At 44.3% G+C, this 18,332-nt stretch overlaps 1 protein-coding gene across 8 annotated transcripts in view; it reads right to left on the bottom strand.

The window, feature by feature from the left end:
- The window catches only part of armh3 (armadillo like helical domain containing 3), a 156,057-nt gene that overhangs the window by 66,999 nt on the left and 70,726 nt on the right, over nucleotides 1–18,332 (bottom strand). For all 8 annotated transcript variants that reach the window (XM_069900227.1, XM_069900223.1, XM_069900225.1 and 5 more), the window contains 3 exons: nucleotides 15,298–15,386; nucleotides 6,673–6,755; nucleotides 746–872 (listed from right to left, as the gene is read on the bottom strand). In XM_069900227.1, the coding sequence (XP_069756328.1) occupies nucleotides 746–872; nucleotides 6,673–6,755; nucleotides 15,298–15,386 (299 nt within the window). The remainder of the gene's footprint in view (nucleotides 1–745; nucleotides 873–6,672; nucleotides 6,756–15,297; nucleotides 15,387–18,332) is intronic.

The following is an 18,332-nucleotide window of genomic DNA, read 5'->3' as shown; positions in this document are numbered from 1 at the left end:
AACCATCACTAGAAACCTCCATGACTGGAGGTTATGAGGAGCATCTTGGGTTTTTTAAAAAAATCTGGAGTGCAGGAGGTCGAGGAGAGATCCATTTTGCCACTTAGCCCCACTGCCCAGCCTTCTCCCTGTAACCTTTATAGGTTTATAAAATAATGAGAGTCATAGATAAAGAGAATGGTCACAGTATTTATCCCTATGTAGGGGAGCGTAAAACTGGAGGACAAAGATTTATGGTGAGAGGGGAAAGATTTAAAGTGGAACTTAGGGGCAGCTTTTCCCACTCAAGAGAGTGGTATGTGGAAGAAGACATTGGAATGGGGATTTGGAAAGAAACTTGGTCAGCATGGAGGAGTTGAGATGAATGGCATGTTTCTGTGCTGTAGCACATTTAGACCTTACCACAGAATCATGGAACATTATGGCAGAGGAAGCAGACTCTTTGGAGTCTGTGCCGATCTACTATTCTACCTAATCCCACCGACCTGCACTTAGACCATTCCTCCCCGAACCTCTTCCATTGATGCACCCGTCAAAACTATTCTTAAATGTGAAAATTGAGCCCGCATACCCCACTTCAGCTGGCAGCTTCTCCCAAACTCCCACTACTGTGCTTCTTTTATCAGTACAGTAACCATCACTGCCCTCAAAAATACTGCCCTGGTTGCAAGGGACTCTGGAACATCCTGAGGTGTTAAAGAAATGTAAATTGACAAATAATCAAAAGAGAAGCATGTAAACTCACCCATTGAATACAAGTTATCAAAGACCTGGTGCATTCGGATGATCTCATAGTAAAGTTCATCGTAACTGCTCGGTGTAGGAAGGAAAGTGTCACCATAGGTAATGAACACGTTGAATAAATTCACCACCTGCAAAGAGAGGAAGATGCCACCCAATTAATCCCTCGTTGTCTCCAGAGAGGAGGAAAGGGAAAACAATTGACGATGGAAACAACCCAGACCTCCCACATTTGAGCATGTCAGGAAGACAGACATGCCATTCTCCCCCACCACCCCATAAACCCCCCCGTGTTGAATCCTGTCTTCCAGTGCCGTTTGTGGGGAGTTCACACATTCAAGTCAAATGTGTTTATCACCTGATTCCACAAGTACAACCTGATGAAACAGCGCTCTCTGTTCCTCGGTGCAAAACACACAAGACACGCAACCAGACAGAGCACACAAAGACAAACAGTACATATGCAGGGCAAGTATTCATATAATCAAATAAATATTGTTTCATAAATATGAGTCTTGGATAGCCATTCATCATTCTCACTGCCCATGGGAAGAAGCTGTTATTCAGCCTGGTGGTGCTGGCTCCAATACTCCTGTATCTCTTCCCTGATGGGAGCAGCTGAAAGATACTGTGTGCAGAGTGGTAGGGGTCCTCAATGATTGTGTGCATCCTATTCACACAACAATCCCAGTAGATCACCTCAATGGTGGGGGGGGGGGGGGAATGAGACTCCAGTGATCCTCTCTGCCACTCTTGTGGTCCTGATCCATTTCCCTGTAGCAACTGTACCATGTTGAGAGGCTGAGAGGCAGCTGGCCAGGATGCTCTCAATAGAGCTCCTGCAGAAGGTTTATGTGATGGTGGACGGTAGACTTTCTGACAAGCGAGGAGATGTTGTGTATCCACGATAGGTCACGTGTTAAGTGAACTCCAAGGGGCTTGGTACTCTCTAATCTTCCCATGATAGGTGTGTGTGTAGCCTTTAGTGGGCAGTTTAATGGTAGAATCTGGGAGAGTTGAAGATAAAGTAAAATGAATGCAGGATTATTGTTCATGGGCCCATGATGGTCAACAGTGAGTCAGTGGGCTGAAGGGTCTGTTCCAATGCTAAATCCAAAACTCTATGACCTTCCACACCACCTAAACGGCTGCGATGCACCAAGGCTACTGAGCATTTACGTTAAGATATTCTGTGTTTTGCTATTAAGAACAAGGTTTGAATAGCCCTCTCATTCTGCCCACTCTGTTTGCTAATCCCATGCAAGCTGAATGGTTATCGTCTTGCGCAGGTAGATGGACATCACTTCATCCCTGAGCCCCTGCCACCAATAAACAAATCTCGGCCCATCATTTCCCTGCTGATCACCTGCCTTCGTTCTGTTTTAAAATCCTGTCAACTTTCCTTCCTCAGCATGTTTTAAAAGAGGTTTATCCTGAGCAGAGTAACACTCAGACTAGTTACACCGCTCTCCTTGACTTTGCTTGAAGCCATCACCTGCTGATACCAGCAGTGGCTCCCTGGCACGTGAACATATTATACACAAGCACCATTATACACAAGCACCATTCAATACGATCATAGCTAGTTTACTCCAGGTCTCATCTCAAAACCATCAATACCTTCATCTTTTCAAAAAGTATCTAGCTCTGCTTTGTCCCATCGATCCAGTCTCCACCATTCTCAGCGGCGAGAAGCTCATAGAATCACCATCCTCTGTGAGAAGTTGCTACACACCTAAGCTTTAAAAGACTCTAACCCCTTGTTCAACTCTCCCACTAACCATCAGAAACACCTCATCAACTTTGACACATCAGTGTGGACCACTTTCATACTTCCATCTCCAACTCTGATGGTGAGACCACATTTGGAGCTCAGCGTGCAGTTCACATCACCTAGTTATAGGAAGGATATTAATAAGTCAGAAGGGGTGCAAAAGGGATTCACCGTGACGTTACTGGGAAAAGAGACTGAAATTATATGCAGAGATTGGATAGGCATGAAACTTATTCCCTGGAGTGAAGGAGGCTGAGGGGTGACCTTACAGAAGTTTATAAAATTCCATGGATAAAATGAATGTTCAGAGTCCATTTCCCAGGGTAGACAATTGTACAACTAGAGGGCAAAGGTTTAAGGTGAAAAGGGAAAGGTTTAAGAGGGACCGGAGAGGCAACTTTTTCCTCTCAAAGGGTGGTCTATATCTGCAACGAGTTGCCAGAGGATGGTGTAGAAGTGGACACAATTACAGCAATCAAAATGCATTTAGATGGGTATATGGAAAGGAAGGATTGAGATGGATACAGTTCAAATGCAGAGAAATGGGACTAGTCCAGAATGCAAATTGGGTTGCATAGGCAAGTTGGGACAAAGGATCTGTTCTGTGCTGTATGGCTCTATAATGAAGAGTGCAGGATAGGACAGGCATATCCAGGAATTAGTTCTGTGAATCTTACCAGGACTTCCTCCAATGGCATCATCTCCTTTCCTAAGTAAGGGGATTTAAAGCTATCCATCTGGTCGGTCGGTGCAGGCCACACTGCCTCTCGACCTCCCCAACCAAAGATTGGGTGATCTGTTCGCAGGACAGGAATGGTGGAGGAATGACAGCGAGCTTCCAGTTACTCACTTACTTGAAGTCCCCATCCCACTCTGGCCTCCCGCATTCCTTCAACAAGTCCCAATGGAAGCTCAGGGAACAACACTGTCTTTCATCTGAGTATGCTGCAGACTGCAAACTCCACTGGGAGAACACAAATCTCCAGGTTCAAGGACAGTTTCTTTCCTGGTGTTATCATACTCATAAATGAACCTCCTAATAGATGATGCCATTGCACCGTTTTAAGTTCTATTATCTAAACCTTGCCCTTTGTCTTTGTAGCACAACACCCCTTTTATTATTGCACTACCTGCTGTGCTCAAGCACAGGTGGACAGAGCAGATGTAGAAAGGTTGTTTCCCCTGGTGGGAGAGTCTAGGACAGGAGGGCACAACTTCAGGATTGAAGGGCATCCACATAGAACAGAGATGTGGAGGAATTTATTTAGCCAGAGAGTTGTGAATCTGTGGAATTTGTTACCACAAGCGGTTGTGGAAGACAAGTCATTGTGTGTAATTAAGACAGAAATTGATAGGTTCTTGATTCACCAGGGCATCAAAGGTTAAGGGGAGAAGGTTGGGCAGTGGGGCTGAGTGGGAAAATGGATCAGTTCATGAATAAATAGCGGGGCAGAGTCGATGGGCTGAATAGCCTATTTCTGCTTCTATGTCTTTTGGTCACTGGATGGCATGTAAATAAAGCTTTTCACTTATCTCAGAATATGTGACAATAAGCAACTGAATACAGTATTAAATTCCCCAACTTTAGAACATGGAACATTACAGGACAGTACAGATTCTTTGGCCCATGATGTTGAGTCAAATACCTATCCCCAAAAAAACTAAACCCTCCCTACCTCATAACCCTCCATTTTATTTCATCCATGTGCCTGTCTAAAAGTCTCTTAAATCCCATATTGTTCCAGCCTCTGGCAATGCATTCTAGGGACCCACTACTTTCTGTGAAAAAATCTTACCCCGACATTTCCCCTAAACATTCCTCAATTCACTTTGTATAGAAGTCCTCTGGTGTTTGCTTCTCCTGTGCTGGGAAAAAGGTGCAGGTGGTCTACCTTATCTGTGCCTCTTATAATTGTGTAGACTTCTATTAAGTCACCTCTCATCCTTCTTTGCTGCAAGGAGAAAAGCCCTAGGTCTGCTAACCTTGTCTCATAAGACATATTTTCAAATCAGGACAACATCCTGGTAAATCTCCTCTGCACCTCTCCATAGCTTCCTCATCCTTCCGGTAATGAGGTGGCCAGAAATGAATACAATATTCCAAGTGTGGTCTCACCAGAGATTAATAGAGCTACAACACGACCTCACAATTCTGTTTTAATGAGGAATGGCCAGTTTTATCTTCCTCCCTCCCACCCTTATTCTTTCATTGATACATTCTGTCCTTCTCCACCCTCTCTGCTACCCAATCTAACTCATTTCTCTCATTCTCAGTTCTCTTGCAATGTCACAGACCTGGAACATGAACCATTTTTCTCACCACAGGCAATGCCTGAATCTGATCAGCTTTAACAGAAATTTCCATTTTTATTTCTGCTTTTCAATCAAATCACTGCAGATCCAACAACAATCTCAACTCTGTTTTGCACAATACCCTGGCAGCATTTTACCACTTGGTTGATCAAATATCCAACTCTCTTGGAAACATATTCACAGACTCTGCTTTCACTGAGGTCAGAGAGTGTTACAAAAAGAGCAGCTACGTTAGCGTAGCAACTAACATCATGCTACTACAGCGCCAGCAACCTGGGTTTGAATCTGTCTGTTAAGAGCTTGTACATTCTCCCAGTGTCTGCATGGGTTTTCCCCGGGTGCTCTGGCTTACTCCCATTCTTGAAAACATATGGGGGAATAGGTTAATTTGGGAGTAATTGAGCGACACGGTTTTAAATGGCCAGAATTGGCTTCTACTGGTGCTGTAAATTTTAGAAAAACATTGTTTACATGTTGTTTGTGTGAAGGGTGTGTGTGTGCATTCTCGTCCAGAGATATGGAGTTTTGTTAGGTTGTATATGTATAACTTGTTCAAGAGAGAACATATTTACCTCACCTGTCATAAATAGGTAGCTCCTTTTTTTTTAACAGAGACTAAAGCAAATACACCTTTAAGATACTAGTGTAGGAAACGATACCAGTGTGGGCAGTCTCAACTCAGTGCAAATGGATAGGCATTAAGGGAGCTGGAGATAATGAGTGTTTGGGGTCAATAAGAAATAAACATCCTTGTTGGACCAGCTGGTTTTATAAAGAATCTACATTAACGATCTGGAGACATTCATCTGTCCTGTTGCTAGGTTTTTGTTGCTAGGTAACAAGAGCAATCCTTCACTTGTTAAAAATCCTCCTTTTTCATTCTGCTTACAGTGTGAAACCTCTCATTGTCAAAGTTCAGGGGTGCCTGCAGGTTCCTGGCTGCAATAACCAAGCAGTGTTTCACAGGTTCGAGCCAATTCAGAGTCCAGTTGCCGTGATGTCTTGACCCCACAGGCATTCACACCAGACGACAAGTGGAAGAGGCATCCGTGCTTCCTTGAATGTTTCCTGGTGATCAGCCAGCACCGGTGGGATCACAGTATCACAAGCCAGCACAAAACGATCCCCCACACCACAAAAGAGTCAATCACACTGCCTCGGGGAACCACGCCCCATTAGCATCAGGGAGATCGCGCCTTCACAGTGTTGGCCACACCGTGTCAGAGATCCACAACGTGGCTATGTCCGTCACACAGTGTCAGGGATTCACATAATGGCGGTGTCTGTCACACCACGTCAGGGATCTACACCGTGCCAGTGTCCATCACACAGAATCAGGATCCATACTGTGGCAATGTCGGTCACACAGCAATAGGGATCCACACCGTGGCAATGTCGGTCACACAGAGATGGGGATCCACACCGTGCCAGTGTCAGTCACAGTGTCGGGGATCCACACCATGGTGGTGTCAGTCACAGTGTTGGTAATCCAAACGGTGGCAGTTGTACAGTATTGGAGATTCACACGGTGATGGTGTCCATTACACAATGTTGGGGATCCACACCGTGGCAGTGTCAGTTTCAGTGTCTTGTGACCAGACTGTCACTCTGTCCCAGAGACCCACGGCCACTCCACCAAGAGTGTTCTGTGCCCACTCATTCAGAGCATCCTGTGCTCATACATTCAAGAGGTCCATCAGGCTGTGATAAGGCTCCAATGTGAAAAGATCTGCAATTCAGGGTCAGGGCAATACTTTCCATGGGCCAGGAGTTCCTCATGCTATAAGTCTCTTTCGAGGAAGGATAGACATCAGCAAAATGCACACAGAGAAGTAACAGCTCACCATCAAGGCCAGGGCAAAGATATTGTGTTTCCCGAGGAGCACTGTCTCATTCGACATCACAAACTTCAACAAATTGATAAGCGCTGCAATGAGAAGAGATGAAGCAGACGGTAAAAAACGTTATACAATCTCAACTGAGTTTATTCTGAATTACACTTTTGTTTTGCGGAACAGGATTTATGCACTGTGTTCCAACACTCATAACTGATGAAGCTCCTGGAATAGACCTTCCCCTGCATTGCTCTTAGAACCATAGAACACTACAGCACAGAAGCAGGCCTTTCCAATCTGTGCTGAATTATTTTTCTGCTTAGATCCACTGACCTGCACCCAGATCATAGCCCTCCATACCTGCCCAAATTTCTGTTAAATGTCATAACTGGGCCCCCATTCTCCACTTCAGCAAACAGCTTGTTCTACACTCTCACCACACTCCGTTCCCATTACACTTTTCCCATTTCATCCTTAACCCATGTCCTCTGGTTTCGATCTAGCCTAACCTCAATGGAAAAAGCCTGTTTGCATTTACTCTATTTACTGTATACTCCTCATAATTTTGTAAACCTCTATCAAATCTCCTCTCGTTCTTATGCGCTCCAGGGAATAAAGTCCTAACCAGTTCAGCCTTTCCACCTAACTCAGTTCCTCAAGACCTGGCAACATCCTTATAAATCTACGCTGCACTCTTTCAATCCTATTGATATCCTTCTTACAGTTAGGTGACCAAATTGCACACAATACTCCAAATTTGGCCTCATCAATGTCTTATACAACGGAACCATAACATCCCAATTCCTATACTCAGTTCTTAGATTTATGAAAACCAAAGCTCTTTGATGACCTTATGATGCCTCTTTCAGGGAATTATGTATCAGTATTCCCAGATCCCTCTGTTCTACCACACTCCTCAGTGCCCTACCATTTACCATGCATCTCTTACCCTGGTTTGTCCTTCCAAAATGCAACATCTCACACTTTCATTAAATTCCATCTGCCATTTTTCAGCCCATTTTTCCCAGCTGGTCCAGATCCCTCTGCAAGCTTTGAAAGCCTTCCTCACAGTCCAGAATGTCTCCAATCATTGTGTCACCTGAAAGAACATGGCCAAGGTGCTCCCACAATTTAGTTGGGAGCATGGTTCCAGGAAAATCGTGACAAGAGAAGAGTGATCCTTCCAAGTACAGTGCTCATGTGGAGGAGTAGATGGACAGCCTGAAGAAGTCTTGGCAAGTCACCCTGATGCATTTTGTGGGTAGAACACATTCCAGTCACAGTGGCGGAGGAAAGAGTGAGTAACAAAGATCAACTACTAAACATTACACATCAATGGCTCCATTGTGGAGATCACAAAGTTCCTTGGTGTGCATATAAAGGACCCACAACACCTCCTCATTAGTCTGGATGGGGTACAGCAGTCTGGGATATTGTGTTCATTCAGCCAGGCAAGCAGAGAGTATTCCATCAAACCCACTGAATTGTGTTTATAGTCCATGGAGTTTTCAGGTATTGGGTAGGGAGCAACTGCCACAGAACACCCTAAATAGCCTCAGTAATGTGTCTATCTAGAAGCCTTTTAAATTCTGTTATTGCAATTGCACCATCATGGATGCAAATTTGTTGGTGTAGTGGTTAGCGCAACCCCTTTACAGTACCAGCGATTGGGACAAGGGTTCAAATCCTGTGCTGTCTGTAGGGAGTTTGTATGTTCTCCCTGCATCTGCATAGGATTTCCCCGGGGGCTCTGGTTTCCTCCCACCATTTGAAATGTACTGGATGTGTAGGTTAATTGGGTGTAAATTGGGTGGCACTGACTCGAGGGTCGAAATGGCCTGTTACTGTGCTCCAGGTCTAAATTTTAAAAAATTGCTTTCAGCAGCCTGTCCCAGGCACCCATCAAACTCTGTGCAAAAAGACTTGCCCTACACATCTTCTTTAGACTGCATCACTTTAGAATGTCCTGTGGTATGGGGCATTTTCATTCTTGGAAAAAGATTTTGCTTATCCACCCTATTAATGCCTTTCATCATTTTACAAACTTCTTTCTGATCTCCACTCAGTCTCTGTACTTCAGAGAAAACAACCCAAGCTTGTCCAAACTCTCTCCAAGGCTCATACCTGCTAATCCAGTCAGTATCCTGGTAAATATCTTCTGTGGTAAATACAAAATGCTGAAGAAACTCAGCAGATCAAAGAATACTTTATGTAGCAAAGATAAAGATACATAACCAACATTTCTGGCTTGAGCCCTTCATCAAAGAATGCTTCAAAGAAGGGCTCAAGGGCATCATACTTTGATGAAGGTTATGTTTCTCTATCTTTGCTACATAAAGTTCAGTTTGACCTGCTCTCCAGCATTGCATTTTACTTCAACCATGGTGTCTGCAGACTTTCATGTTTTGCTTCTTTTTACAAATATATTCTGTATCCTTTCGAAAGCCTCCATATCTTTCCTGTAATGGGGCAACCAAAACTGAGCATATTACTTCAAGAGCAGCAGAAATAAACTTTAACAGAACTGCAACACAACTTCTCAACTCTTGTACTCCATGTCCCAATTGATGTGATGTTGTTGTTTTAATCTTCTTACTGATATTTCTGCTGTAAGTCAAGAAAATGTGCTTACACATCTGGAGATGCCCATTATTGAGCACTAGCATTGCACATTGATGGCCTTGGGGGTCTAGATCTGGCCTTATGGAGGCAGAGTCAACACATGACAGTTGCAAATAGAACCATCTGGAAAGTTCCAACCAAATGACAGAAGCTGGATGGATCAAGGACACCAACCTGTGAAACTCCAGCAGATCTGCAATAACCCACCTTCCTCTCGGATACATCTGACAGAAGCCAATGGGGAACCCCATCCTCCAAATCTTCCCCTTGACCCATCAGTGGTAGCCCTCCGACCTTGGAGAAGCCTGCAAATTCAACTGCGACATGCTATGCAGGGAGTGCTGGTGTTGCAAGGGTTGTCGCAATGCACTGTCAAAAGTCACAGGCAAGGCAATAACCTGTAAAATTCAGGTGTCCTTGAATGTCAAGGACCAAATGCCCAAAGTATCCAGAGTATTGAAATGCTGTTCATAGAACCTATGCCCTTTGACTCTCGTGTCTGCACCGAACATGCTAACAAAATCTCTGCAACTTACACTCACGTCTATCTAGATAAATGTTTCTATTGCATCTGCTTCCATCACTTCCCCTGGCAGCCCATTCTTGGCACCCACTGGTTTCAATGTAAAATATTTGTCCCGCACATCTCCCTTAAACTTCCTCCTTCTCACCTTGGCCTGCATGGGTTTCCTCTCAATCTCCAAAGACGTACGAAGATTGTAAAATCTTTATATTTTATTTACACCATGGTAGAAATGATTCCAGCCATTTAAACCCGTGCTGTCAATTAAACCAAATTAGCTTACAACCCCGTCCATATGATTTGGTGGGTGGGAGGAAACTCACACAGATATGGGGAGAACGTACAAACTCCTTACAGACAGCATCAGATTCGAACCCGGGTCGCTGGCATTCTCATACCATCACGCTAACCACTACATTTAAGCCTGGAGAAAAAATTCTGAATGACAGAGTAAACAGCCCAAGTTTGTCCAATCTCACCCCATAACACATCACTCATCAGATCTAGTCTGCTGAAATGTTCTGCTGTTTGTGAGGTCTTGTTGCTTCTGTTTGTGTGTTGCATTGCCTACATGCAATTAATGAGCAAATAACTTTGAGGAAGTTGCAGACTGAAAGTAAAAAGAGAACTCAGATGGTGAGGAATTAATTCTGCTGAGTCTAAATGATTTCCAACAAGGGGGAGCCAAATGAAAGAGCGGCAGATGGTGGTGGCAGATGCCACAGTGCTGGAGTGATTGAGCCTCGTTGCCTGCACTGGAGATCAGATCTGGTTGCAAGAAGCAGGCAGCAGCAATTGCAGCAATAGTAATCATTCAGGGGAAAGTTTATTCCAACTGGAGGAGGAGAAAGTCAGAAAACAGACCAAGCAAGGGAAACAAAATACAGAAGGGTGGCACAGTTAGCACAACGCTATTCCAGATCCAGCAACTTGGGTTCAAATCCAGCACTGACTGTAGGTGTTTGTATGTTCTCCATGTGTCGGCATGGGTTTAAAAAAAATTAATATTTATACATACAACACGGTAACGGGCCCTTCCTCCCCACGAGCCTGTGCTGTGCCCAAATACCCCAATTAACTTCCAAGCCCTGAATGTTTTGAAAAGGTGGGAGGAAACAGGAGAGCCCAGAGGAAACCCACGCAGGCACAGAGACAATGTATAAACTCCTTACAGACAGTGCCGAATTTGAACACCAGTCACTGGTACTGTAATAGCACTGCGCTAACTGCTATGCTAATCGTGTCACCCATGTTCCAAGGCATACAGGATTAGTAGGTCAATTGGTGTAATTGGGCAATGCTGTCTCGAGGGATGGAAGGGCCTGTTACTGTGATGTATCTCTAAATTAAAATCTAAATATTGAAAAGAGATTGCAGTGAAAAGAGGCTGATGAAGCTGGAAGAGAGGAGGTTAGTAAGGTCAAAAGAAATGGTTACATCTGACTCCGGTGCAGCATGAAGTGCAGACTCCAGCAATGCAGGTTTGGTCCTGACCTCTGGTGCATCTGAGTGTTTGCGTGAGTGGTGGAGTCTGCAGCGATGGGAACGTAGGGAAAGGTAGCATTCCTGTCAATGGGTGCTTGATTTTCAGCACAGACTCAGTAGTCCCAAGGTTGCATAACCGCGCACAGATGACCAAAGAGAGAGAGAAGTGGAGACTGCAGGTCAGGAGCTTCTGTAGGTTGAGAGGGGCACTGCTGGGTCTGAGTTGCAGACAACACTGGTGGGTAATGACTGCTTGCACTGTGACGACGGAGTGAAGAACGGCCAAGGTTTTATGTTGCCCAATCAAATGTTGGACCTGTTGGTACTTGGAACACTTAGGCACCCATCTTGGAGAAAGGAAGCTACCATATAAAGTACAAAGAAGGAAACAGTCAAATTTTAAAATAATCAGAGGACCGATTCCTTTCAGGTCATGGAGCCACAGAGCATAGAACAGGCCCCTCAGTTCAACTCATCCATACCAACCAGACTGACATTCTGGGCTAGTCCCATTTACCTGTATTTATCCCCTATCCTTCTAAATCCTTCCTGTCCACGCAGGCCACAGGGAAAGTGTACAAGCTCCTTACAGACAGCACCTGGTTCAAACCTAGCTTGCTGGCACTGTAATAGCATTGCACCAAGCACTACATAAACCATGCCCCTTCTTACCAAAGAGAATAACCTTACATTAAACGCCATCTTCCACCTTCTTAATTTATCTTTATCCCTTTGCAGATTCCTGGCATGTTCCTTTATCCTCACTTTGCCTTCTATCATCAGTAAATTTAGGTCATTACACACTTGCCTTTTCACTTGACTCATTAATATAAACCATGAATAGCCGAGGGCCATATATTGATCCCTGTGGTAGTCCACAATAATAACCTGCCAACTTGTAAAAGATTAATTTATTGCTACTTTCTGTTGTCAGTCCTTTGACAAATCCTTGCAAAAATATTATCCCCTCAAAGCCAGTTTTTCATATATTCAGCCACAAAGATGTTCATGCTTTGGCACGAGTGATTGACAGGCTACTCTCCGCTTGAATGGAAAGAGATTAACCGTCCACCATCATCTATCGCAGAGGGAGAATGATGGAGGAGGCCGCCACTTCTGCAATTAAAACTGCAGCAGCAGGCACTTTGCAAAGTGAGGCTCCTGTCAGCTGTGAAAGTCATGGAGGAATGAAGTTTCAGAAAGAGGCAGCATCAAAAAGGCTAATCATTTTTAGGTTGTCTAACTTAAGCTGCCTAAATGTTCATTTCTCTGCCTCATTTTGCAAAGAGTGCTCTCTGGGGTAAAATCAATTAAAGTTTCTGCTCCTGACTCATCCATTGGAAATTTATCAGGGGGTGGGTGAGCACACAGCAAAATATTTGGGATCAACTTTCCAGTCACTAAAATTTTGGGTAAAAGCAGAACAAGAATAAGGATTTCTTTAAGTTATTTTGCAAATCGCTATGTTAAGTTATTGAGGAAATTTAACAGCCAATCTAATTGCAGCAGGAACCCGTGAACAATAATACGGAATATTTTCTGTACCCCTGCCACGATCGGAGTTTCCTCCTGGTGGTATACAATGGAGCAGCATTGAATCTTCAACCGAAAACAAGTAGACAGTAACCAGCAAGAGGATTCACAGCTTATCTTTGATCATTTAGGATCCACAAACAATGCTTCTGACTCCAAAGGGCCAATCCCTCTAGCCTGTGTTCCACTATGGTGCCACCTTTGCCTCAGTGTGTCTCAGGGAGATGACACTTTCGAGCAGGAGAAAGCATGTTGGAATGAGCAATGTTTGTATAATATGTGGGAATATGCTTAACTATGGTTTCTACACCCTTCAAAAGAAGACCAATTTAAAACACTGGGCCTAACTATTGCAACAGAGGAGTTTGGCACACGCTCCTCACAAGTGCAGTTCCTATCTCACTCATGGCACCATTCAGGACAACCAGGTCACTTAAATGGCACCCCATTCCTTTCTTGTGCATCTACTCCCTTCACTGCCTGTGGAATTTGGTGCAGTGTAACCAATCCACAAGATCACCCCAGCATCCTGTCGATGATATCTCCCAGATTTGCAATCCTTTCCACCTCAAAGGACCATGGCAGCAGATCAATGGGAACATTGGCATCAATGAGAAACAGGAGGAGGAGTTGGCCATCAGGCTCATCAAACCTCCTCCACCATTCAATAAGATCTGGTCAGAGACTCAGCTTCTCTTATCCACATCTTCCTCGTAAGCCTCAAGATGCAAAACTCTTTTCAATGTCTTAAATGTTTTCAATGAGGCATGCACTATGCTTCCTTGGACAAAGAATTCCAAGGATTTACTACTCTCTGGGAGAAGCGGATCCCCCTCATCTCTCTTAAATCTACCTCACTGAATCTTGCATCTATGTCCTGTAGTTCTAATCCAAGCCACACTTCACCCTAGTTTGGAAAGGTATACAATAATGGAACAATGTTGTTGGGTCAAAAGGCTGCAATTACTGCAAAACACAACGTTGGTGCTAGGTGGTCTATCAGCTTAATTAACATTAAACTTTGAAATATGAAGCCTTTGGAGAACTGGAGTCATGGACACAGCTGTGGACCTGAAGGAAAGAAGACCAGACCATAGAAGGACCCCAGAACACTTTCATGGTCCACCAGATGGGTTATCATAGTGAAACACTAATTTCATGGATAATCATTCAGTTAACTAATTCACTTCTCCCAATGAAGTCCTATCTCCATAACAATCCAATCTCTGGATGATTAGTTCAGTGAAACACAAATGTCTGCAGACACTGTGCTTGTAGAGAAAGCATAGAAATGCTGGAGGAACTCAGCTGGTCTCACAATGAGCAGAGGAGTTATATAATCAATGTTTCCGGCCTGAGCCATTCAAGGTATTAGCAAAAAGCAGGTAGGTGCTTTCAACTTACTCCTTCAGCAGGACCCCACCAAAATTCATTTGAAGCAACACTTTTCACTTGTGAATCTGCAGGGATCATCTACCATATCCAGTGCTCCCGTTGTGGTCTCCTCTACAGTGGTGAGACTGGACGGAGGCTGGAAGATCGTTTCATTGAACACAGCCAGATTGAGACCACCAGATTTTCCATCTGAGCACTCTCCAACCAGATGGCATTAACATCAACTTCTCTGGTTTCCATTATTCTCCCCCCCCCCATCCATCTCTATTTTTCATTTTCCCGAGTTTCTCTTTCCTTTTATCTCTATCTCCTTTCCTCCTGATCTGCATTCACAGAGCTACCAACCTCCCCCCCAACCAATCAATTCTCACCTTTCCTCTGCTGTCCAATTATCACCATTTGTCTGTTGGTCTGTGCTCCTCCCCATGTCTTTTCTTCTCCCCATCCTATTAATTCAGACACCTGCTTGCTTTTCACTCACATCTTGAAGAAGGGCTCAGGCCCAAAATGTTGGATATATATCTTTGCCTCCTGAGACTGCAAGATCTGCTGAATTTGTCAAGCATTTCTGTGTTTTCACTATTAGTTCAGTGCCATTCCTTGATAGAATTGCTCTACTTTGGCAGCAAGCACAGAAAGCTGCTTCATAGCTCTGAGGTTTGACCCTGACCTGTGCTACTGTCTGTGTGGAATTTGCACATCCTCCATGTAATTCCGTGGACTCCCCCCGGACATGCCAGAGGTGTGCTGATGGGTTTAAGCTGCTGCACAACGATGTGGGGACAAGGAAAAAGAATCAAGTGGAGTTCATGGGCAAGTAAAGAGAGAGAGAGCGAGTGTGTGAGAGAGAGCAAGTATGCGCGAGCATGAGTATGCGAGAGTGTGGAGAGTGTGTGAGAGAGAGTATGTGTGAGAGAGAGAGAGAAAATGTGGACAGGATTCAGAGAAGTAAAGGTGTGTCAGTATTGAATAGATAGGCCCAATGGCCTGCTTCTGTGTCATAATGAAGTTCATGCCTGATCATACTTTCTAGGTGTACTGTAACAATGCCTAATTATGGAGAACAGGTCACTCACCTGACCAGAGTTCTCGCCAGGTATAGTGTAACCGCACTCGACATTTCTTCTGATAACAGATGAGCTTGTGAACAATCTGAACACATCGCCTAGAAACAAGCAAAGGAGAGGAGTTATTCTGGCAAAAACCAGTTTAAGTCACAAATGAACTCTGCGTCAAAAAAAGAGAAGCAAAAGTCTTGTGTGTAAGAGCACTGAAGGAGGCCAGGGAGGGGAGTGGGCCTGTGGGTCAGGGCACTGAGGGTTGAAGTAAAAACACATTGAAATACTGGAGGAACTCGGCCAGTCTTGCAGTGTCCAGAGGAGATAAAAATATATTGCCAATTTTCTGGGCTTGAGCTCTTCTTCAAGGAATAAGCAAAGAATAAGCAAAAAATCAGGAAAGGTCAGAATAGAGACAATGCTGGTTGGGGGAGGAGACTGGACCAACGAAAGGTGACACGTGGCTGTGGAAGCGAGTTTGGGTGAGAATATGTTCATAGAGATTAAGAGTGACAGGAAGTGCAGATGGGGAGCAACGAGAGAGATTCTCACAGAACTCGCTTCGAAGAGAGCAGAAAAAATGGCTGCCGGAGCCCAGGCGAAGACAGGCCAAGCAGGGAGCTTGGAGGAACCGGGTTGAATGGTGATGAGAACCGGTGTAACAGAACTGATTTAACACAGCTTACAAACAAATAAAGAATACCCTCACTCGTTTTTTTTCCAGCACACCATGAAGTCAACTTTCTCTTATTATTCACTGGACACAACGTTGCATTCTTCAACTCCCTAAACACCACCCAGCTAAACTCCTCTGACCTTCTCATTGGCTCACTGCCACATGGGTGATCTTGACACTCTCACTCTCCACCTGCATCTGAGATTCATCACCCATATACTGCCATGCATCACATCACTTACGTCATCAGCGGCAGCTGGCACCGCTCCCAACGAAGGTAAGTACGCGACCGCGACACCGGCAAGTTCACAAAGCAAGATAAAAGTGGCTGGCCTTGGGAGAGTCGGTCTAGGGAAGCAAGCTCGTAGGTGATTAGCGAATGGGAAGGAATGCAATTTAGGGAGCCACAGCAGAGCTCTGATAAGCCTGTGCCAACAAGGGCTGATGCCTGGAATGCCACCTAGAACACAGTAGATGTGAGGAGCACAGTAACAGAGACAGCGTCATCTAATACCAGTTGATGGAGATGAGTTCTTCACTAGTGGATGATCAACCATAATCACAGAGAATGGAGGTGCTGGATCAAAGGGACAAATGGCCTACTCCTGCACCTATTGTCTAATGTACGAATCCTGTCTGACTGATCAGGATGGGTCAGGATCACTGCCAGTAGCAGCAGTTCTCACACTTTTCTCACCCACAGATCACCTTAACAATTCCATTACTTACCCACTGAACTACTCATTACAAATCCAATGAGTGAGGGAGCTGCTGAGGGACTCAACACACAAATGGCACCTTGAAGAAAGCACATCAGTGCCTCTACTTCCTCAGAAGTTTGGTATGACATCAGAAACCCTGGTAAATTTCTACAGATGTGTGGTGGAAAATGTGCTGACTGGCTACATCACGGCCTGTTATGGGAACACCAATACCCCTAAGCGTAAAGCCTTCCAAAAGGGAGTGGACACAGCTCAGGACATCACGGACAAAACCCCCTCCACTATTGAGAACATCTACAGGAAACTCTGCCGTCAGAGAGCAGCAGCAATCATCTAGAATCCACACCACCCAGCACACACTCTGTTCTCACTGCTGCCGTCAGGAAAGAGGTATAGGTTCCACAAGACTTGCACCATCAGATTCAGGATTAGGTGCTACCCCTCCATCATCAGACTCCTCAGCAACAAACTCAATTAGGGACTAATTTAAGGACTCTCACTTTTGCACTTTACTGATTTTTATGCTCTCTGTATTGCAGTTTGTTTACATTTTTTTATCTGCTTAAATTTCTTTATTTGTTTACATGTGCATGTTGTGTAAGAATTTCAGAGTTGTATGTGACATCATGTATGGACTCTGCCAATAAATCTGAAATGGCATATAGAACCTACAGCATATTACAGGCCCTTCAGCCCTCGATGTTGCGCCAACCTATATATTTCTTGAAAAAAAGTACTAAACCCTCCCAATCTCATAAACTTTCATTTTTAATCCATCCATGTGCCTGACTAAGAGTCTCTTAAATGTCCCCAATGTTTCAGCCTCCACCATCATCCCTGTCAAGGCATTCCAGGCACCCACAACTCTACATAAAAAAACTTCCCTCCCTTCACTTTGTACAGATGTCCTCTGGTGTTTTCTATTGCTGCCCTGGGAAACAGGTGCTGGCTGCCCAACCTATCTTTGCCTCTCATTATCTTGTAGACCCCTATTAAGTCTCTGCTCATTCTTCTATGATCCAAAGAGAAAAATCTCAGCTCTGTTAACCTTGCTTCATAAGACTTACTTTCCAATCTTGACAACATCATAGTAAATCTCCTCTGCACCCTCTATATAGTTTCCACATCCTTCCTATAATGTGACCAGAACTGAACACAAAACTCTAAATGTGATCTAACCAGAGATTGTAGAGTTGCAACATGATGTCTTGACTCTTGAACTCAATCCCCTATTAATGAAGCTCAACATTCTTAACTATCTTAACTATCCTATCAACCTGTGGGGTGACCTGGAGACATGTATGGATTTGGACCCCAAGGTCCCTCTGTTCCTCCACTGTATCTGACCATTTACCATGTACTCAGCTTTCTGGTTTGACCTTCCAAAATACATCACCTCACACTTATCCGGATTGAACTCCATCTGCCACTTTTCCACCCAACTCTGCACTGTCTATACCCTTTTGTAACCTACGACAACCTTCAGCACCATCCACAACCCCTCCAACCTTCGAATCATCCGCGAACTTACTGACTCATACATTCCCCATTTCATTAGGCCCTTTATAAAAATCACAGAGAACAAAAATTTGCTGAACTGAGACCCTTACCAGACCAATTGAAACTTGGTTTGTTTTTTTGTCATATTTGTCTTT

This window comes from Narcine bancroftii, chromosome 10 (assembly GCF_036971445.1).
Source record: "Narcine bancroftii isolate sNarBan1 chromosome 10, sNarBan1.hap1, whole genome shotgun sequence".
Classification (NCBI taxonomy): domain Eukaryota; kingdom Metazoa; phylum Chordata; class Chondrichthyes; order Torpediniformes; family Narcinidae; genus Narcine; species Narcine bancroftii.
Note: the sequence above shows the minus strand (reverse complement) of the source record. Positions and strands in the feature narration are given on the sequence as shown.